Source organism: Nicotiana tabacum, chromosome 23, assembly GCF_000715075.1.
Source record: "Nicotiana tabacum cultivar K326 chromosome 23, ASM71507v2, whole genome shotgun sequence".
In the NCBI taxonomy this organism is placed as follows: Eukaryota; Viridiplantae; Streptophyta; class Magnoliopsida; order Solanales; family Solanaceae; genus Nicotiana; species Nicotiana tabacum.
In genome coordinates, this window is record NC_134102.1 from 23,744,554 (window position 1) to 23,762,990 (window position 18,437).

Here is an 18,437-nt window from a genome sequence, read left to right on the forward strand (position 1 = left end):
AACCTTAACAGTAGTATTGAAGGTTTGGTGAAAAAATCTAGAATCTACCATTGTCGGGGATCGAAAAAAGCTTAAAAATTCAATTGGGTCTTGTTGATTATTGGGTTATTGAATTCAATTTGTTGCTCGATTATTTTCGACTAGTTGTTTAGATAGTGTGGTTGAATTTTGGTATTGTTGAAAACTTTCTCACAAACAACTATGGTAGAAGCAACAATGGTGCTTAAGATAGGAAATGGGAAGATGAAGAAGATGGGTTTTTATTGTAATTTCTAATATATGTTTTTCCTTTTTAAAGTCAATGACACGTGTCAAGGCCCTATTAGGGCGTACCTTTTACGTTATCTGAAAAATTGGTTAAGCACAAAAGTGGTGTGTCTTAGACACACTTTCCAAAGGTTGAGTGTGTAAAAAGTTTTTCGTGAACGTGAGGTGTGTAACAGGGATTTTGCTGCAAGATCGATGGGTAAATTATGTATTTTGCCTATTTAGAACTATGCTTTATTTTGTAATTGTGAGCTCTAGCAGATCAATCGAGAATCTTCAAAGTTGAATTCCAAAAGGGTATTTTAAAGTTCGAGCTTGAATATGAACCACTTGAAAGAAAAAGTTATTGCTTTTCTGAGCCGAGGGTTGATTGGAAACAACTTCTCTATCCTCACAAGGTAGGGATAAGGTTTGCGTACACACTACCCTCCCTAAACCTTACGGTGTGGGATAATACTGGGTATGTTGTAGTTGTTGAAAGAAAAAGTTGAATTTTGTTTGAGTAGAATCCATTATTTCATTTGAAATATTAATATAATCTATTTTTCAGATTTTAAATTCTCTATTAATATTATATTATACCTCAATTCTAGACGACCGCGTGGTCAACACCCAATTCTAGACATTCATTACTTTGGCATGCAAAACATATCTAAACTAGCACAGCTTTTATTATTGTAAATGATTCAACTCCTTATAATGACTGAATAAGGAGTTTACACTCACTAAATTGTAAATTATCCGTTATTTGCATGTCAATTGTTTTTTCTTTCTTCTATTTGAGTTTCTTGAGCATTATTATGTGAGGATTAGGAAACCGCTAATACAATGTCACTCTTCAAATATTTCGGTGAAACTTTAGATAAAAATTTTCGACTCACGAGTAAGGACTAAGGAGTTAATCTTAAAGTAGCTAAACTTACAAAAACAATACTATAATTTGGCCATGCCTTAAATAGGGGTCGTCAAAGTGGTTATCTGTGCACTTGCCGCATGACTCAGTAGCGTCCTTTTGTGCAAGTTCCCACAAGGAGTAATGGCTCTCCTTTTTCCAGTTTAAAGCAGTCCTTTACCTAAACCCCTAAACCCCCAAATTCAGAAACCCTAAATTATAGCCATGGCAGCACTTCGCAACAAGCTCAGACTCATCACCACCCACCCCCACCACCAACACCGCCGCTACTCCATCCTAAACCCTGATTCTAAAACCCCACTCTCCGCCAAGGACAAATCACGCGCCGCCCTATCCCTCCTCAAATCCGAAACAAACCCACAACGCATTCTCGAAATCTGCCGCGCCGCTTCCTTAACCCCCGAATCCCACCTCGATCGCGTTGCTTATTCCAAAGCCATTTCAAAGCTCAAAGATCTCAATCACTTCTCAGGTATCTGCTCATTTCTCCAAGAATCCACGTCCCGGCCCGACTTGAAATCCGAGCGGTTCATTTCTCATTTTATTGTTCTTTACGGGCAGGCTGGGCTGATCGACGAGGCGAAAAGGGCTTTTAATGAAATGGAGGAGAAAATGGGTATTCAAAGAACTGTGAAAACTCTGAATTCTTTGCTTTTTGCTTGTGTTTTAGCTAAGGATTATGCTGAAATGAAAAGGATATTTGTGGAATATCCTAAAAAGTATGGGTTTGCTCCGGATTTAGATACGTATAACTTGGTGATTAAAGGATTTTGTGAATCAGGTTCTTCGAATTCTGTTTATTCGATTTTGGATGAAATGAGTAGGAAGAATGTTAAGCCTAACGCGACTACGTTTGGGAATTGTATAACCGGGTTTTATAAGGAGGAGAAGTATGAGGATGTTGGAAAAATATTGGAAATGATGAAAGAATATGGTATAGCGCCGGGAATTAGTACGTATAATTTAAGGATTCAGAGCTTGTGTAAGCTTAAGAAGTCGGGGGAAGCTAAGGCGTTACTCGATGGGATTTTATCGAGAGGTTTGAAGGTGAATCATGTGACTTATGGTCATTTGATACTCGGGTTTTGTAGAGAAGGTAATTTGGAAGAAGCGAAGAGTTTGTTTCAGAAGATGGTTAATACTAGCGGATTGAGACCGGATGCTGAATGCTATTTTACGTTAGTGTATTATTTGTGTCAAGGTAAGGATTTTGAGGCTGCGTTGAAGATTTGTAAAAGTTGTTTGGCCGAGGGATGGGTCCCGAATTTCTCCACAATGAAATCACTCGTTGAGGGGCTGGCTAGCATTTCGAAGGTTGATGATGCACGGGAAATCATAGGTCAAGTGAAGGAGAAGTTTTCGAAGAACGTTGAGAAGTGGAACGAGATTGAAGAGGCATTGCCGGAGTAGGGAGAGAAGTACTAAACATGGTATACTACAGTTTTTCTGGTCTGCAGTGTGCCATGGTCTTAATAAATTTAAAATTCAAAACTTCCTAGGGAAATTTGGTTATGTATCTTAGTAAAATGTCTTCGGAAACTGTTGTGATTTTGCTCGTTCAAATGAATCATTCTCCTTTTGATATGGGCAGAACTGATTTTGCAGAATTTATGCTAAGAATTTCTTGTGTTTTATCAAGGGGCATTATAGATACCTACTTAATTATAATTGCAGGTATTTAATGCATCTTTCTTAGATGCATTCATGAATCTTGTTTACCTACTTCCCTTGACAGACCGGAAATAGGATGATCTTTTATATATTTTTCACACACTTTGCTTTCAAGCAACCTTTTATTTTTCACGGTTTGTCCAAGGGTATTTAAGGTGAAGCTTTGACTTCATTCTAAGTTTCTAAAGAATGTGAAGATTTGACCCAAGGAATTGACTTTAAGCATTGTCTGTTTAAAAAGCTTCTTTCTTTATTTCTCCCTTATGTGGGTGTTGATGTTAATTTCAGCAAGTAGAAGTTTATGCTAGTACTGCGCATGACTTACTGTATTATGATGGAAAATATTGCCATGCTACGGTTCGGGGAGAAAAACATTATAGATAGGAACTTAACATTTTCAGCTTAAACTTTAGTCTGGTAGAGGATGGTCTCATTTTATCTGCTAATAGCCCCTCAGTTGCTCATATTTTCCCCCTTTCCTTTTGGTTATAGATATCTGATTTTGTCGTGGAATTTCTTTATTCATGTATGCTTTATCTCGTCTCAAGTTCCATGTCATTTGGCTCAACTTTTTGACAAACAGACTGTGTTATCCAGATATTAACATTGAACTTTTTTTTTAGGTAATGAATGTAACGGATACCCTTAACATTACCAGGCTGTTCTACAACTAAAGTGTTTAACATTACAAGATGCATGTCCTTGGGAATGCCACGTTCTAAATACCCTTGATAACACGGTCTTAAGCTTGATAACCTGTTTACCTGCATTTACATGGATAGTTAGGGCTACCAAGTGTTTTCAGAAATGCAAATACTTATAGCAGGCTGTGATGAGGTCTTTAGCTTTTTCTGTCTGCCTCAGTAAGTGCGAGAGGGAAGCTGCTTTGGTTGCTAAATCTTCTCTATTAAAGCTGAGCACATAAACTACTCAATGCTGCATTAGAAGGTGGCTTTTGACAATTGTCTATGGTTCACCTCTGCTTTTGTTTTTTTAAACTAATGCCTGCTGTCTATGTTTAATAGAAGAACAATAGTGCTGTGCCACACTTTTATCCCACAATATTGATGATAGTACTGTCTTGAATTATGTTTTGGGGAAAGAGCGCATCTGTGTTTCTTGTAAATTGTTTACTGCCTATAATCCATCCCTATTTCTATTCATAACTGCCTTTTGCTCGGTGCTGTTTGTATGGTTAATGATATAGCGTGAAATGCCTGGTTGAGAGTTTAAGTTAGAAATTGTGGGCATAACTGGAGTTTGGTGCAAACTGGAACCTTCTTTTGTTTGGTTTTGGTTCGTGGCTTGTGCTTTGATTTCTGTTTAGATGCAATCGTATGCTGATGATACTGTGAAAAAGGGTTACTTTTACGTTCACCTTGCTCTATTCTGAAATGATTAGTTAATCTTTAATGAACTGAAGATTCTATGGACAATCTGATACAAATAGCTCTAGAAAAACAGCCGTGTGTGCTGATTATCATTACAATTCGGTTAGTGCATGTCAGAGATCCTGTTTTAACAGGAAACCTTCTACATATGCTGAACAAAAGATTTGGATTGTTGTACTGTTTCATATACCTGAAAAATGTGTTGTAGTGCCAATGCCCAGTTATAGTTCAACAATGTTCAACAATGTCTGATCTCTATTAGCTGATAATATTTTTCTCCTTGGATGTGTGACTTCGAGTAGGGGCTATCTATTACACTTCTATTGACAATTTATATATTTCTCACACGCTTTTTTTTCAAGTTCGCTGTTTATCCAAGGGTATTTAAGGATGAAGATATGTGCCTGACAATGTATGTAACAAATATATTTTTTGAAACGGTTCCAATATTTAAAAAAACGGATTTAATTGATTTGATTTTTTTTAAAGGAAAAACCTACTCAAACCTAACCTTGAATGCCCCTTTTAGAAGCTGTACTGACTTGCATGTGTCAGCTTTGTTAAAATAGAGTATAACCAGGAGACTGTGAGCTCTAAAATCTGCAGAAATTAGGCGAACTCTTTCAAGTAATGAGTTTCTAACATTTAAATATACTGCTGAATAACGGCATTCCATAATTTCTCTCTTGGATTTACAACTGAATAACTAATAAGATATCTAACTCTTGGTGCATAGCAAGGGTCAGATATATAGCTAGACAATCAACAACTTGCTGATTCAAACACTATCCATATCGTTGGATTCGTAGGACAAGTGATTCGATACCATGGAAATATAACAAGGTCAAGCTATTTGTCAAGTCTTTTGATATCAGCAGAGACGTAAAAGTTAGAACAATATAGAGAGAACTTATTATTCCCTGATAGAACTGTCCCTTAAGACCTAAGTGAGGATCTAAGTGTACAACAGAAACTATAACTTCCCTTCTGTCAGAATTTTAAGATATAACAGAACATTACTTTGACATTTCATGGGGGAAAAAGAAAAAGAAAAAGAAAGAAAAGATTCTGGTTGTCAGCAAGAAACCAAGATCCAAGTAGATAAAAATTGTTTGTAAGTACTTAGAATCTAGTTAGACTGTTCTTCAATGAAGCTCGATTCCTAAGGTGTTGTGCTCCATAGGCCGCAGTTGAAGCTACCGTTGTCAAGGCTACTAACCAGCTGCACCAATCGGAAGTATTAGATGGAATTGAGTACAACATGTTTGGGAGATATGATGCGAAGATATACAGTCGTAACTCACCTGAGGTAAGTGATATATGTTTGAGTTTCCTCGTTACCAAGATCTGGTTGAAGGAGAGCTGCAGCAACAAGAGCCAATTGGAAAACTGTATTTACCTGTACATATTGCAAAAAGAGTTAGGAGCTGGAAACAGAAAAAACGCTTACCGAATTCGCAAGCATGCTTTACTAATGATTTGTCTCTCACGATGACCTTCTCTCTAAATCTTACTGACACTTGAAAATCAAGATGTCATATAATTCTTCAACCTTCTTAGATAATTTCTGTTGCGCAGACTCTAAAAAAAAGCTGCCGTACCCGTGTCGGATCCTCCAAAAATACACTACTTTTGGAGGATCCAAAATGCACCCGTAGACATTTTCGGAGAGTCCGAGCAACATAGGACAATTTCAGTTCGTCATATCCCACTATAAACAGTGTCTTAGTTTGGGCCTAATATTTTGCACAATTACTTGTTTAAAGGCGGAATACATATGTAGCCCCTTAAACTAGCCCAATTTTTTCATTTAGACACCTGAACAAAGGGTTGTACCTATTGAACACTTGAACTTCAGGCAGTGTGTGTGTATTAGACACCTCACATACAATCTTCCACAAAACCAAAGTGCATGACTTTCAGACGCTGTGATGTGGCAAAAAAGATGAATCAAGAAGTGGCATGTGGAGAACAAAAAGAAAACAAAATAAAAAAAACTTTTTTCATCATCTTCCTCTCTCCTTAGTCTTCTTCACCACCATGACACCACCATCTTCTTCATTTATCATCACCACAGCAACCACCACCATCCTTCGTCATCTGATTTTCATTTCCACAACCACCACCATGCCCATCAAAGGCGGGTTGCTCATTAAGATTCATAAATGATTGTGAAAAAGCTTGCAGGTAGAGATTGAATTTTTATGGATAAAAATTCTCTTATAAACGTAGAGGGAGAATAGCAAAAAACTTCACTGGAAAGAAGAATAGAGAAGGCTGAAATTCTTGAAATTACAGATGTGGTGCTATGGCATCAGGATTTAAATTGAGAAGAAAAAGATATTAGAGAATAACAAAAAGTACGGAGCACAAACTTTTTCTTGAGAGAGAATGAATCAGATACCATATTTTTTCGTGGCTGTGAGATGAATCCTTTTCTGATGCGAGCGTGTTTTATCTTGATAAATGGGTGAGACAAGAATACGGTGAAGAGAGTGACGGAGAGGGAGTGGTGCTTTATCGGATGGATAAAGTACGAACAAGAAGATATTTATGGGTTTGAATCTGGCATGGACTTGAAAGAAGGAGAAGAAAATGAGTAGAAAAATGGCTAAAGAAAGGCAGTTAGCGGAAATTGTTGGAAACTCAATTTTCTGTAAAGGACTCATATTTCTCTTATAAGATGCGCTCAAGGTGAAAGACACACCCTGTGCCATGTCAGCGAGGTGTGTTCAATAGACACACTTTTGCTCTCGTTAAGGTGTTCAATAGGTACAACCCTTTGTTCAAGTGTCTAAATGAAAAATTTGGGCATGTTTAAGGGGCTGTGTATGTATTCAGTCTTGTTTAAAATGCAACCTATTCTTCTCAGTTCTTCCTTTTTCTGAATGTTGCCTAAAGAGCTCTAACTGAACGATGGGGTCAAAGATCATATGTTATACCTTGCTTATCAAAAGAGGCTCAACTTTCTGGGGACGGGTTCCATCAAGGTTGAAGAATTCAAACCAACTTCTCCACTGCAAAAAATGTTCAACAAAGTAATATAAGCAAAAGAATAGCTGCAGATTACTATTACAGAATCTAATAGCCAACCTCACCTTCCACTCTAAAATGCTAGCTCTTTTATATACTGCACCACCAACAAGGGCCACATCACGCAGCACAACCATGGAAACGAGTGCAGCTTCATAGCAAAAAACCAAGCAAGTAAGTTTCTGAAAATGAAGCATAATACTTCATTTTCATTTGGTTAATCCACAAAATAGATAACAACTATTCAAGCGACTCATCTAAAACCTTTTCGCACTCATCAGAACATCTGTGGGCTAAACGGGGCCAAGGAGCAGTAGCTTGACACAACAGACCACTGACATATCTCTTAAATCAAACTTCGTTCAACCACCTCAAGCCAGGAAAATTATTGTCATATAAGCAGTGTCTAAAAGAGCAGTACGCGCTGATGATGATTGCAACAACAGTAGGGGAAAAGGAGACAACGAAACAGTTCAGGAGGAAAAACAAAAAGCTAAAGGACATGCATATAGATGACCAAAGGTAATTCCTCGTTGACATGAACTATTAGCAGTGGATATGACATTTGACGAAGCAGAAGGAACTAACATTAGCTTTTTCCATGGAGACTCCAAAGGAAGCAAAGAATTTAGTTGTTTATTGTTACACATACATTAGATCAGGTTAGAGACTTTTATGCCAGTGTAAGGATAAGCAGGAGATTCACAAAAACTAATTATTTAGTATTGGAATGAAATCTGCCTGAATGAAGCAAAATAGTTTCGACGGATTCAGGCAGCCGATTCCATTTTGAATTGAAAATAATGTGACTGCTGGAGAACTAAAAAGACACACTACAGTAGCCCGAAAAAACAATCCATGGAGCTAAATATAAATAGGACATGAACTTACGATGAAGAAGACCCTTGTCTACCATTGCCAGAGCAACAAATGCAATAAGAACCTGTAGAAACACACAGGGTTTTCTTAAGATGGCCAACAAATAAGTATCTAGAATCCCAGAGGAAGAGACAATTCATCCATAAGAAGACGAAAAAGATAAAGGAGGAGGAAACATCAATGAAATAAGAGAAATGATGAAGCGAACAGGAAGGAACCACAAAACCAGAACTTTGTTTGCCGCTTAGGTCAACAAGTCAGAAAGGAAGCAACATAATAGTCACCTTGTCTGCAAGAGGATCAAGGTAAGAACCAACAACAGAATTTATTCCCATCCTCCTGGCCACGTACCCATCTAGCTACAAGGCACAGAGAGTAAGACTAAATTAGAAAGGAGGGCATAACTTCTATTTAAGGAGAAGAATGGAGCATACACACCCAATCACTTGCCCCAGAAATAGCTAGCCCAACAAATGCAGGAAGATACATATCATGCATAATCATCCTGCAATATTTAAACAGAAATGTAAAATTAAGGACTGTATATATAGTTTGTAGCTTTACTGTAGAATGATTACAGCATGTTGACAATGCAGTATAAGCAATGCTTATGGCATAAAAACTCAACCACATTCAAGAAAACACAACTGATCATGTCAAGAAAAAACAGCTGATCATGTCCATGGCATTCAAAATATCTAATTAACTGTAAGCAGACATAATGCTTGACCAAGGAAGATAATTGCCTCAGGTGTTGCTTGTTCTTGTCCTAGTTCTTAAACACGTTCGAAAAACCAAAGGCACATCCAGGTGTATAAAGTATTTGCACTCCTATACTCGGTTCAATTAATTACAAGGCCTTCAATGCACTATAGAATGCTAAATTGACTAAACTAAATAGCCGCAATTAGTCTCCATTTATCGATCAACTACACCTCAATCCCAAGCACAACCAGTTTCAATAAAACCCAAGTGATTATGTCTAATTTTATGATAAACAAACATAATTCTTAGCCAAGGAAAATGGACTCTGGTGTTGCTTGTCCTTGTACTAGTTCCTATACTTACAGACTCAAATGCAAAGGCATACAGCCAAGTACATAAATTTTTTGCGGTCTTTTACCTTCTCACTTCTCTTTCAAACTTCTTATTCAATAAGTAGTACTAAAATTGACTGAATTAGATGCCCACAATTCGTCTGAATCATGAAATACAAATGCCAACAAAATGAAGTTGTTCTGCATTCTACAATAAAGAAGTCATCAAGGAAATTTACCAGGCCAGAAATGGACCGGATATCATTCTACTCAAGGAAATCAAGTTAGGCAAGTTGAGGAAACTATCCCTAACTTCAACAGCCAGCTGAGATTTTTTCCACTGCTTATCATTCGTCCCATTTTGCAAAGGATGCGTCGATTGGAAGCTTAATTTGTACGGAAATTGCAATCTAAGAGCACTAACTCTGGGGAAAGCGAGGAGAAAATCCGATTGAAGGTGTAACGAAGTTGCGGACTGAGAAAGCTTACACGGAGGCGAAGAGAGGAAAAGAGGACAAAAATTAGCGGCGGCGGAGAACGGAAAAAGTGAATTGGGACGGGAGAGGAAGTGGCGGCGCCGGCGATAGACGAAAGGATCGACGTTAAGTGACGGCGTTAACGGAATGGTCGTTGACGAAGAGGATGAGGAGGAGAAATAGTAGGGAAAGAAGGTTCTAGAAGAAGTGATTTGGCTTTTATTGAGCTGTTGGCTTCGAGAAATTAGGGTTTTGATTGATCTGAAAATCGCCATTGATGAAGCATTTTTCATGCACAGAGAGATGTTAGGTTTTTTGCGAGGGTTTAGTTGAGAACGGTCCAACGTGGCAAAAAAGACTTGACACGTGTTAACCAACTAAGTTATGCACAAAAATATAAATATACAAGTAAGATTGTAATAAGTGTTACCAGTTAAATCAAATTATGGAGGATGTCTACTCTTCTACCATGACTTTCCTCCATGATCTTCATCTCAAATGCTTAGTGACATATTCAATGACATATTTTTCTTCACTTTTCATGCCTATATAAATGCCTTATAATAGATACGAAAATACAAACAATTGAAGAAGAAAATATCTCCCCTCTCTGTCTCTTTATATCTCTTAGCTTGTTTTTCCTTGTTATATATTGCTACTTTGAGTTATATTTTATAACACGTTATTAACACGAATTAGTTTCTAGTCAAGTCCAATCTGGCACACACTAGCTACCACCACTCTGCTTTCTGGTATGTTTCTTTTAAAGTTGTCATAACATTGTTATTACGTCTCGAGAATTTTCTTTTTCCCAAGGTTGATTGTTAATCTGCACATATACCAGTATATTTAGATGTTACCATTCTTTAAATATTTTCAACCAATCAATTCTATGCTTATGTAAGTTCCATTACATGGAATTAATTATTTTGGTAACCACATAAAAGTGATGCATCCATATAATTTGTGGTTTAAAACTCTAAGCAGTTATTTTTATGAGCATACCTCTAACAAATTTTAAAATAATTATAGATTGACATTTTATTCAAAATTTAAAAATATATACAGATGTCAAATTTAGATTGTAAGATCGTTATAAATTTGTTATTAAGATATTATAAGAATATATAGAATACGTATATTAATTCATTTCGATAATAAGACTTTGTCATAATTACATATGAGCTTTACTTCTCTTTTTGTTTATTTATCTCTGAATTCAATTAAGAATTTGGCACAAAAAATTTTGGTTAATTTTATTGATTAAAAAATTTGGTAAATTCTGTTTATATAAATATGAATACCATATTACATGACTTATTATTATTATTATTATTATTATTATTATTATTATTATTATTATTATTATTATTATTATTATTATTATTATTATTATTATTATTATTATTATTATTATTATTATTATTATTATTTTCTTGTTTCATAATTACCCAAATTGATTCTAATTTATCTATTTTTTTTAATGATAGTTTTCATTATGTCGAATTTATCAAAGCTTGAATTTGTGGCACTTGACATCTCCGGAAAGAATTATTTATTATGGGTCCTTGATGCTGAAATTCACCTTGCTGCAAAAGCTCTTGAAAATACTATTATACAAGGAAATAAAACATCAGGCCAAGATAAAGCAAAAACTGTGATTTTCCTTCGTCATCATCCCGATGAAGGGTTAAAGACTGAATACTTAACTCTAAAAGATCCATTTGAATTATGGAGCAGTTTGAAGGAATAATATGACCATCTTAAGGCAACGATATTGGCAAGAGTTCGATATGAATGGATTCACTTAGGTTACAAGATTTTAAAAATGTAAGTGAATATAATTCTGATGTATTCATGATAACTTTCCAACTTAAATTATGTGGGGAAATTGCGAATGATGAGGATTTATTGGAAAAGACTCTTTCTACTTTTCATGCCTCAAATATGGTACTGCAACAACAATACCGTGAAAAGGGTTTAAAGAAATATTATGAATTAATCCCATGCCTCATGGTAGCTGAGCAACATAATACCCTTTAAATGAAAAATTATGAAACACATCCCACTGGATCTGCACTATTTTTCGAAGTGAATATGGTAGCAGCTAATCAAAAGTCTGAAAGAAGGCAAAATTATTATCGTGGTCGTGGCCGTGGCCATAGTCGTGGACGTGGACATGGACATAGAAGGGGACGAAATAATTATCGTCATCATGGTATAAATAAACAAGAGAACAATAAGGATCCTCAAAATAACCCTTTAAAAGGTAGAGTTAATATTTGCCACATTTTCTTTTATTTATAGTCTTTCGTATTTCTTATGATGTACTTTTTGTTTATTTATGAAGAATATGGAAATTTTCCAGTCTTCATTTAGATCCAAGATCAATAAAGATGATATATGTCTTTTGGATAGTGCTACAACACATACTATTTTAAGAGATACGAGTTATTTCTCTTATTTGGTGATGAAAGAAGCCAATGTTAATACAATATCTGGCAGTGTAAAATTAATTGAAGGCTCAGGAAGAGCAAATTTTATTACTACCCCGAGGAACAAATTTGGCTATTAATGAAGTATTATATTGTAGTAAGTCTCAAAGATATTCGCCAAAATGGATATCACGTTGAGACTATAAAAAATAAAAAGATTGAATATCTTTATATTACTACAATAAAGTCAGGTATCGATTATGAAGAGACGTATTCTCCTGTTATGGATACTATAACGTTCTGTTATCTCATTAGTTTTGTTGTCCATGAAAAGCTTGACATGCATTTAATGGATGTGGTTACAACCTACCTTTACGGCTCACTTGATAATGAGATATACATGAAAATTTTTGAGGGAATTAAAATTCCTCATGTACATAATTCAAAGTTTCGGAAAATATTTTCAATCAAATTACAAAGATCTTTGTATGGTCTAAAGCAATCAGGAAGAATGTGGTTTAACTCCTTAATGAGTATTTATTAAAGGAAGGTTATATAAATGATTCCATTTGTCCATATGTTTTTATAAAGAAAACAACATCAGAGTTTGTTGTACTTGCTGTATATGTTAATGACATAAACCTTATTGGAACTCCTACAGAACTCCAAAAGGCAATTGATTATTTAAAGAAGGAATTTGAGATGAAAGATCTCGGAAAGACAAAATTATGTCTTGGTTTGCAAATTGAACATTTGGCAAACAAGATTTTTGTTCATCAATCTGCCTATATAAAAAAGGTATTGAAACGATTTTATATGGATGGAGCACATCCATTAAGTACTCCGATGATTGTTCGATCACTTGATGTGAATAAGGACCCGTTCCGACCTCAAAAAAATAATGAAGAGATTCTTGGTCCTGAAGTACCATATCTTAGTGCAATTGGTGCACTAATGTATCTTGCTAACACTACAGGGCCTGACATAACTTTTCCAGTTAATGTCTTAGCAAGATATAGCTCTGCTCCTACAAGGACACATTGGAATGGAATCAAACACATATTACGGTATCTAAAAGAAACTACCGATATGGGACTATTTTAAGGCAATGATTGCAGTTCTGATCTTATTGGTTATGCCAATGTTCGGTATTTATCTGAACCGCACAAGGCTCGATCTCAAACAGTCTATGTGTTTACATGTGGATGCACTGCATATCTTGGCGATCGACTAAGAAATCAATCGTGGCTACTTCATCTAAATCATGCTGAGATAATTGCTATTCATGAAACAAGTCGAGAATGTGTATGGTTGAGGTCTATAATACATCTTATTAGATACAAATGTGGTTTGAAGTGTGACAAACTACCCACAATATTTTATGAAGACAATGCAGCATGCATAGCCCAATTGAAGGGAGGATTCATAAAAGGAGATTGGACAAAGCACATTTCACCAACGTTATTTTTCACACATGATCTTCAAAAGAATGGTGATATCAGTGTACAACAGATTCTTTCAAGTGATAATACGGGTGATTTGTTCACCAAATCTCTACCGACGTCAACCTTCAAGAAACTAGTGTACAAGATTGGGATGCGAATGCTCAAGGATGTGAATTGATGCTCTCATTAGGGGGAGTTAATACGCATTGTACTCTTTTTCCCTTACAAGATTTTGTCTCACTGAGTTTTCCTTGAAGGTTTTTAACGAGGCAACCAAAAGGCGTATTTATAAATATGTGTACTCTTTTTCCTTCACTGGAATTTTTTTAGAGGATTTTTCCTAATAAGGTTTTAACAAGGCACATTATTTTGTGGACATCCAAGGGGGAGTATTATAAGAAAACTCAAATTACGGTGGATGTCTACTCTTCTACCATGATTTTCCTCCATGATCTTCATCTCAAATGCTTAATGACATATTCAATGACATATTTTTCTTCATTTTTCATGCCTATATAAAGGTCTTGTAATAGATAGGAAAATACACACAATTGAAGAAGAAAATCTCTTCCTTCTCTCTATCTCTCTATATCTCTTAGCTTGTTTTTCCTTATTATATATTATTACATTGAGCTATATTTTATAACACATTATTAGCATGAATTAGTTTCTACTCAAGTTCGATCCGGCACACACTAGCTAACACCACTCTGCTTTCTGATATGTTTCTTTTAAAGTTGTCATAGCATTGTTATTACGTCGGGCTAATTTTCTTTTTCCCAAGGTTAATTGCTAATCTGCACATATACCAGTTAATTTAGATGTTACCATTCTTTAAATATTTTCAACCAATCAATTCCATACTTATGTAAGTTCTATTACATGGAATTAATTATTCTGGTAACCACATAAAAGTGATGCATCCATATAAGTTGTGGTTTAAGACACTATGCAGTTATTTTTATGAGTATACTGCTAACAAATTTTAAAATAATTATAGATTGACATTTTATTCAAAATTTAAAAATATATACAGATGTCAAATTTAGATTGTAAGATCATTATAAATATGTTATTAAGATATTATAAGAATATATAGAATACGTATATTAAATCATTCTGTAACAAGACTTTGCCATAATTATAGCTGAGTTTTACCTCTCTTTTTGTTTATTTTTCTCTGAATTCAATGAAGAATTTGCCACAGAATTTTTCGGTTAATTTTATTGATTCAAAAATTTGTTGAATTCTGTTTATATAAATATGAATACCATATTACATGACTTATTATTATTATTATTATTATTATTATTATTATTATTATTATTATTATTATTATTATTATTATTATTATTATTATTATTATTATTATTATTATTATTATTATTATTATTATTATTATTATTTTCTTATTAAATAATTACCCAAATTAATTCTAATTTATCTATTTTTTAATGACAGTTTTCATTATGTCAAATTTATCAAAGCTTGAATTTGTGGCACTTGACATATCCGGAAAGAATTATTTATCATGGGACCTTGATGTTGAAATTCACTTTGCTACAAAAGCTCTTGAAAATACTATTATGCAAGAAAATGAAACATCAGGCCAGGATAAAGCAAATGCTATGATTTTCCTTCGTCATCATCTCGATGAAGGGTTAAAGACAGAATACTTAAACTCTAAAAGATCCATTTGAATTATGGAGCAGTTTGAAGGAACGATATGACCATCTTAAGGCAACGATATTGCCATGAGCTCGATATGAATGGATTCACTTATAGTTACAAGATTTTAAAAATGTAAGTGAATATAATTCTGTTGTATTCATGATAACTTCCCAATTTAAATTATGTGAGAAAATTATGAATGATGAGTATTTACTGGAAAAGACTCTTTCTACTTTTCATGCCTCAAATATGGCATTGCAGCAACAATACCGTAAAAAGGGTTTAAAGAAATATTCTGAATTAATCTCATGCCTGAGCAACATAATACCCTTTTAATGAAAAAATATGAAGCACATCCCATGCACCATTTTCTGAAGTAAATATGGTAGCAGCTACTCAAAAGTCTGAAAGAAGACAAAATTATTATCGTGGTCGTGGATGTGGCCATAGTCGTGGACGTGGACGTGGACATGGACATGGAAGGGGACGAAATAATTATCGTCATCATGGTGGAAATAAACAAGAGAACAATAAGGATCCTCAAAATAATCCCTCAAAAGGCATAGTTAATATTTGCCACATGTGTGGTATGAAAGGTTATTGGACACGTGTTTGTCGTACACCTGACCATTTTGTCAAACTTTATCAAGCATCCAATAAAAGAAAAGATAACAATGTGGAGGCACACTTGACTTTTAAAAATAATGATGATAAAGCAGGTCTCTCAAACAAATATGATGATGCTGTGGAAAATCTTGCGTATAAAGATGATAATTTTGGAGGCCTTACAAATATTACTCATTTAGAAGCTGGAGACTTATTTGAGGATATTAACTGAAGAAGTTATTTTCACATTATGTCTTTATGTAGTTTGCTCTTTGTCACGACCCAAAATCCATTAAAGGTCGTGATGGCGCCGAACACCATTGTCAAGCAAGCCAAAAATAAATACTTAATTTGGTTCTTATTTTAAATATTTTTGAAATCATATTTTCCTTCGATTAAAGACCCGGTGTCATAAGTGCATGAGCATCAACAAAGAAGTAAAAGTAAAGTAAAACATCTGTCCGGAATACAACTAAGACAGAAAAAATATAAATAACTCTGAAGGAGACTCTGCTGGATGCGAGTCGTAATATGGAATGCAGCTCACATAAGTCCCCGCATGCATACGCGCCTCTGCTCTCACAAGGCCACTAGTCACATATGTACCTGCACAAAAATATGCAGCAAGTGTAGTATGAGTACGTAATCAATATGTACCCAGTAAGTATCTAGCCTAACCCCGGAGAAGTAGTAACGGGGGGTCGACATCGACACTCACTAGTGGTCCAATAATACCAAGTACAATAAGGAGGTGAGCAAATATAAGGCAAAGTAAATAAATGAAATAAACAAGTATAATATGTGGTACAATTATCCTCCTTACAATAAATTCAAGCTCTTAATTAGCAAATTTCTCCTCAACCGGAGAATATATATGTGTATACTAGATCTCACCAAGCAGGTTGTTATAATTCGAATCAGGCGGGAAATTTACATATACCCCTGCTTCTTGCCAAATATTACGCACAATTCCATGAGGATATGATATAGGAAATACCAAGGCGTACGAACTGATCCAACATAAATATTTTAACCTGTGCACCGTCGAGGGTCGAATGACACGAACCATAGATGCATCTATTAAACTGCCGAGGCGAACGGCCCGCTCCCATGCGAGTGTGGTACATAAATCCTGCCAAGGCGATCGGCCCGGTCCCATAAGAGTAAAATACATAATCATGCCGAGGCGAACGACCCGATCCCATAAGAGTGAAATATATAATCCTGTCGAGATGAACGACCCGATCCCATAAGAGTGAAATACATAATCCTGCCGAGGCGAACGACCTGATCCCATAAGAGTGAAATACATAATCCTGTCGAGGCGAACGACCCGATTCCATTAGAATAAGAAGCTTTGACGGGTCCTTGACCCCACTCACGAATAAACGTGTGAATTGTAATTTCTTTAACAAAAACCTTTCAATGAAGTATATATATATATATATATATATATATCACGGAAATATACCGTAGGAGGAGTGACAAATCTTGAAATCGTGAAGTCTCTACAATAGCAAGTCTAGTCTCAAGTAGAAATGTAAAATAAGGAATTAAACAAGCAAGGATAATCCCTATAGTACAAGTACAACATGGTGTGAACCTAAGTCTACCCGGACAATAACATCAATCTAACTACGTACGGACTCTCGTCACCTCGTGTGTATGTAGTCCCCACAACAAGTTGTACACATAAAATATACCACCTAGGGGTAGTTGCCCCCTCACAGAGTTAGATAGGAGACTTACCTCACTCCGACGTTCCAAAACTGGCTCCAACACCACCCTAGCACCTCGAACCTGTGACCGCCGATGCAAAACTAGTCAAATAAGATGCAACCCAATCCAAATATACTCTAATACTCATGATTAATCAATTTATAACAATTTTCAACTCCGCTCGAAAAAATTGATAAAGCAACCCTCGGGCCCACGTGCTCGGATTCCGAAAATTTTTGAAGACAAGCACTACCCATAAAACTTCGAACTCAAATATATAATTTATTCTCAATTTCATGCCCAGATTCGTGATCAAAATCCAAGAATACCAATTTTTAGGTTTTTATTCAAAATCCCAAATTTCCCCAAATTTATATAATTTTTCAAGCCTAAATTCATATATATAATTCACAAGTGGTAGAAATCACTTACCTTATTATGGACAATGAAAATGGTGCTCCAAAATCGTTCCAAGGTGGACTCTCATGGAGGAAATGAAATGAAAATGGCCAAAACCCCATTTTATAAAAACCTCACTGCCCAGCGATCTTTGCACCTGCGGTGCGTTTGCCGCATTTGCAGTACCACACCTGTGGTGCTTGGTCTGCTTCTACGGAGGCCTTCAAGCCCAAGGAGGGCCTCTTCTGCAGACGGTAGCCCGCTTCTGCGGCACGCGTGCTCTTCTGTGCCTAGTCCCGCACCTGCGCCTTTCCTCCTCGCACCTCCCCATTCGCCGTTACGCATGAAATTCTTCACCTATGGTCCTTGGCCAAATGCTTCAGAGCCGCTTCTGTGGCCCAACCCTCGCACCTGTGGGCTCGCACATGCAGCCCAAAGCTCGCAAGTGCGGTTACACCAGAACTGATGCAATCAGTAGCCCTTTTGAGTTTCCAA

General features: G+C 35.8%; 2 protein-coding genes across 2 annotated transcripts; one reads left to right on the forward strand and one right to left on the reverse strand.

The window, feature by feature from the left end:
* The first annotated feature begins 1,250 nt into the window (after nt 1-1,250).
* Nucleotides 1,251-3,954, forward strand: LOC107825292 (pentatricopeptide repeat-containing protein At1g11630, mitochondrial). The gene is made up of 2 exons (XM_016652133.2): nt 1,251-2,610; nt 3,475-3,954. The coding sequence occupies exon 1, from the start codon at nt 1,385-1,387 to the stop codon at nt 2,588-2,590; it is 1,206 nt and encodes a 401-aa protein (XP_016507619.1). The 5' UTR covers nt 1,251-1,384; the 3' UTR covers nt 2,591-2,610; nt 3,475-3,954.
* A 1,177-nt stretch (nt 3,955-5,131) lies between these two features.
* Nucleotides 5,132-9,997, reverse strand: LOC107825293 (cardiolipin synthase (CMP-forming)-like). Its single transcript, XM_075246502.1, has 8 exons — nt 9,431-9,997; nt 8,593-8,659; nt 8,439-8,513; nt 8,167-8,218; nt 7,341-7,426; nt 7,185-7,259; nt 5,547-5,641; nt 5,132-5,464 (listed from the first exon to the last, which is right to left on the reverse strand). The coding sequence occupies exons 1-8, from the start codon at nt 9,958-9,960 to the stop codon at nt 5,365-5,367; spliced, it is 1,080 nt and encodes a 359-aa protein (XP_075102603.1). The 5' UTR covers nt 9,961-9,997; the 3' UTR covers nt 5,132-5,364.
* Nucleotides 9,998-18,437: the final 8,440 nt, after the last annotated feature.

Bases quoted from the DNA above. Each gene is read 5' to 3' on its own strand.
- LOC107825292 (XM_016652133.2), top strand. From the start codon at position 1,385: ATGGCAGCACTTCGCAACAAGCTCAGACTCATCACCACCCACCCCCAC.
- LOC107825293 (XM_075246502.1), bottom strand. From the start codon at position 9,960: ATGAAAAATGCTTCATCAATGGCGATTTTCAGATCAATCAAAACCCTA. The intron at 7,427-8,166 runs GTAAGTTCATGT...TTTGCTATGAAG, and splicing joins AGACAAGGGTCTTCTTCATC to CTGCACTCGTTTCCATGGTT. The intron at 5,642-7,184 runs GTATAACATATG...CAATATGTACAG, and splicing joins AGCCTCTTTTGATAAGCAAG to GTAAATACAGTTTTCCAATT.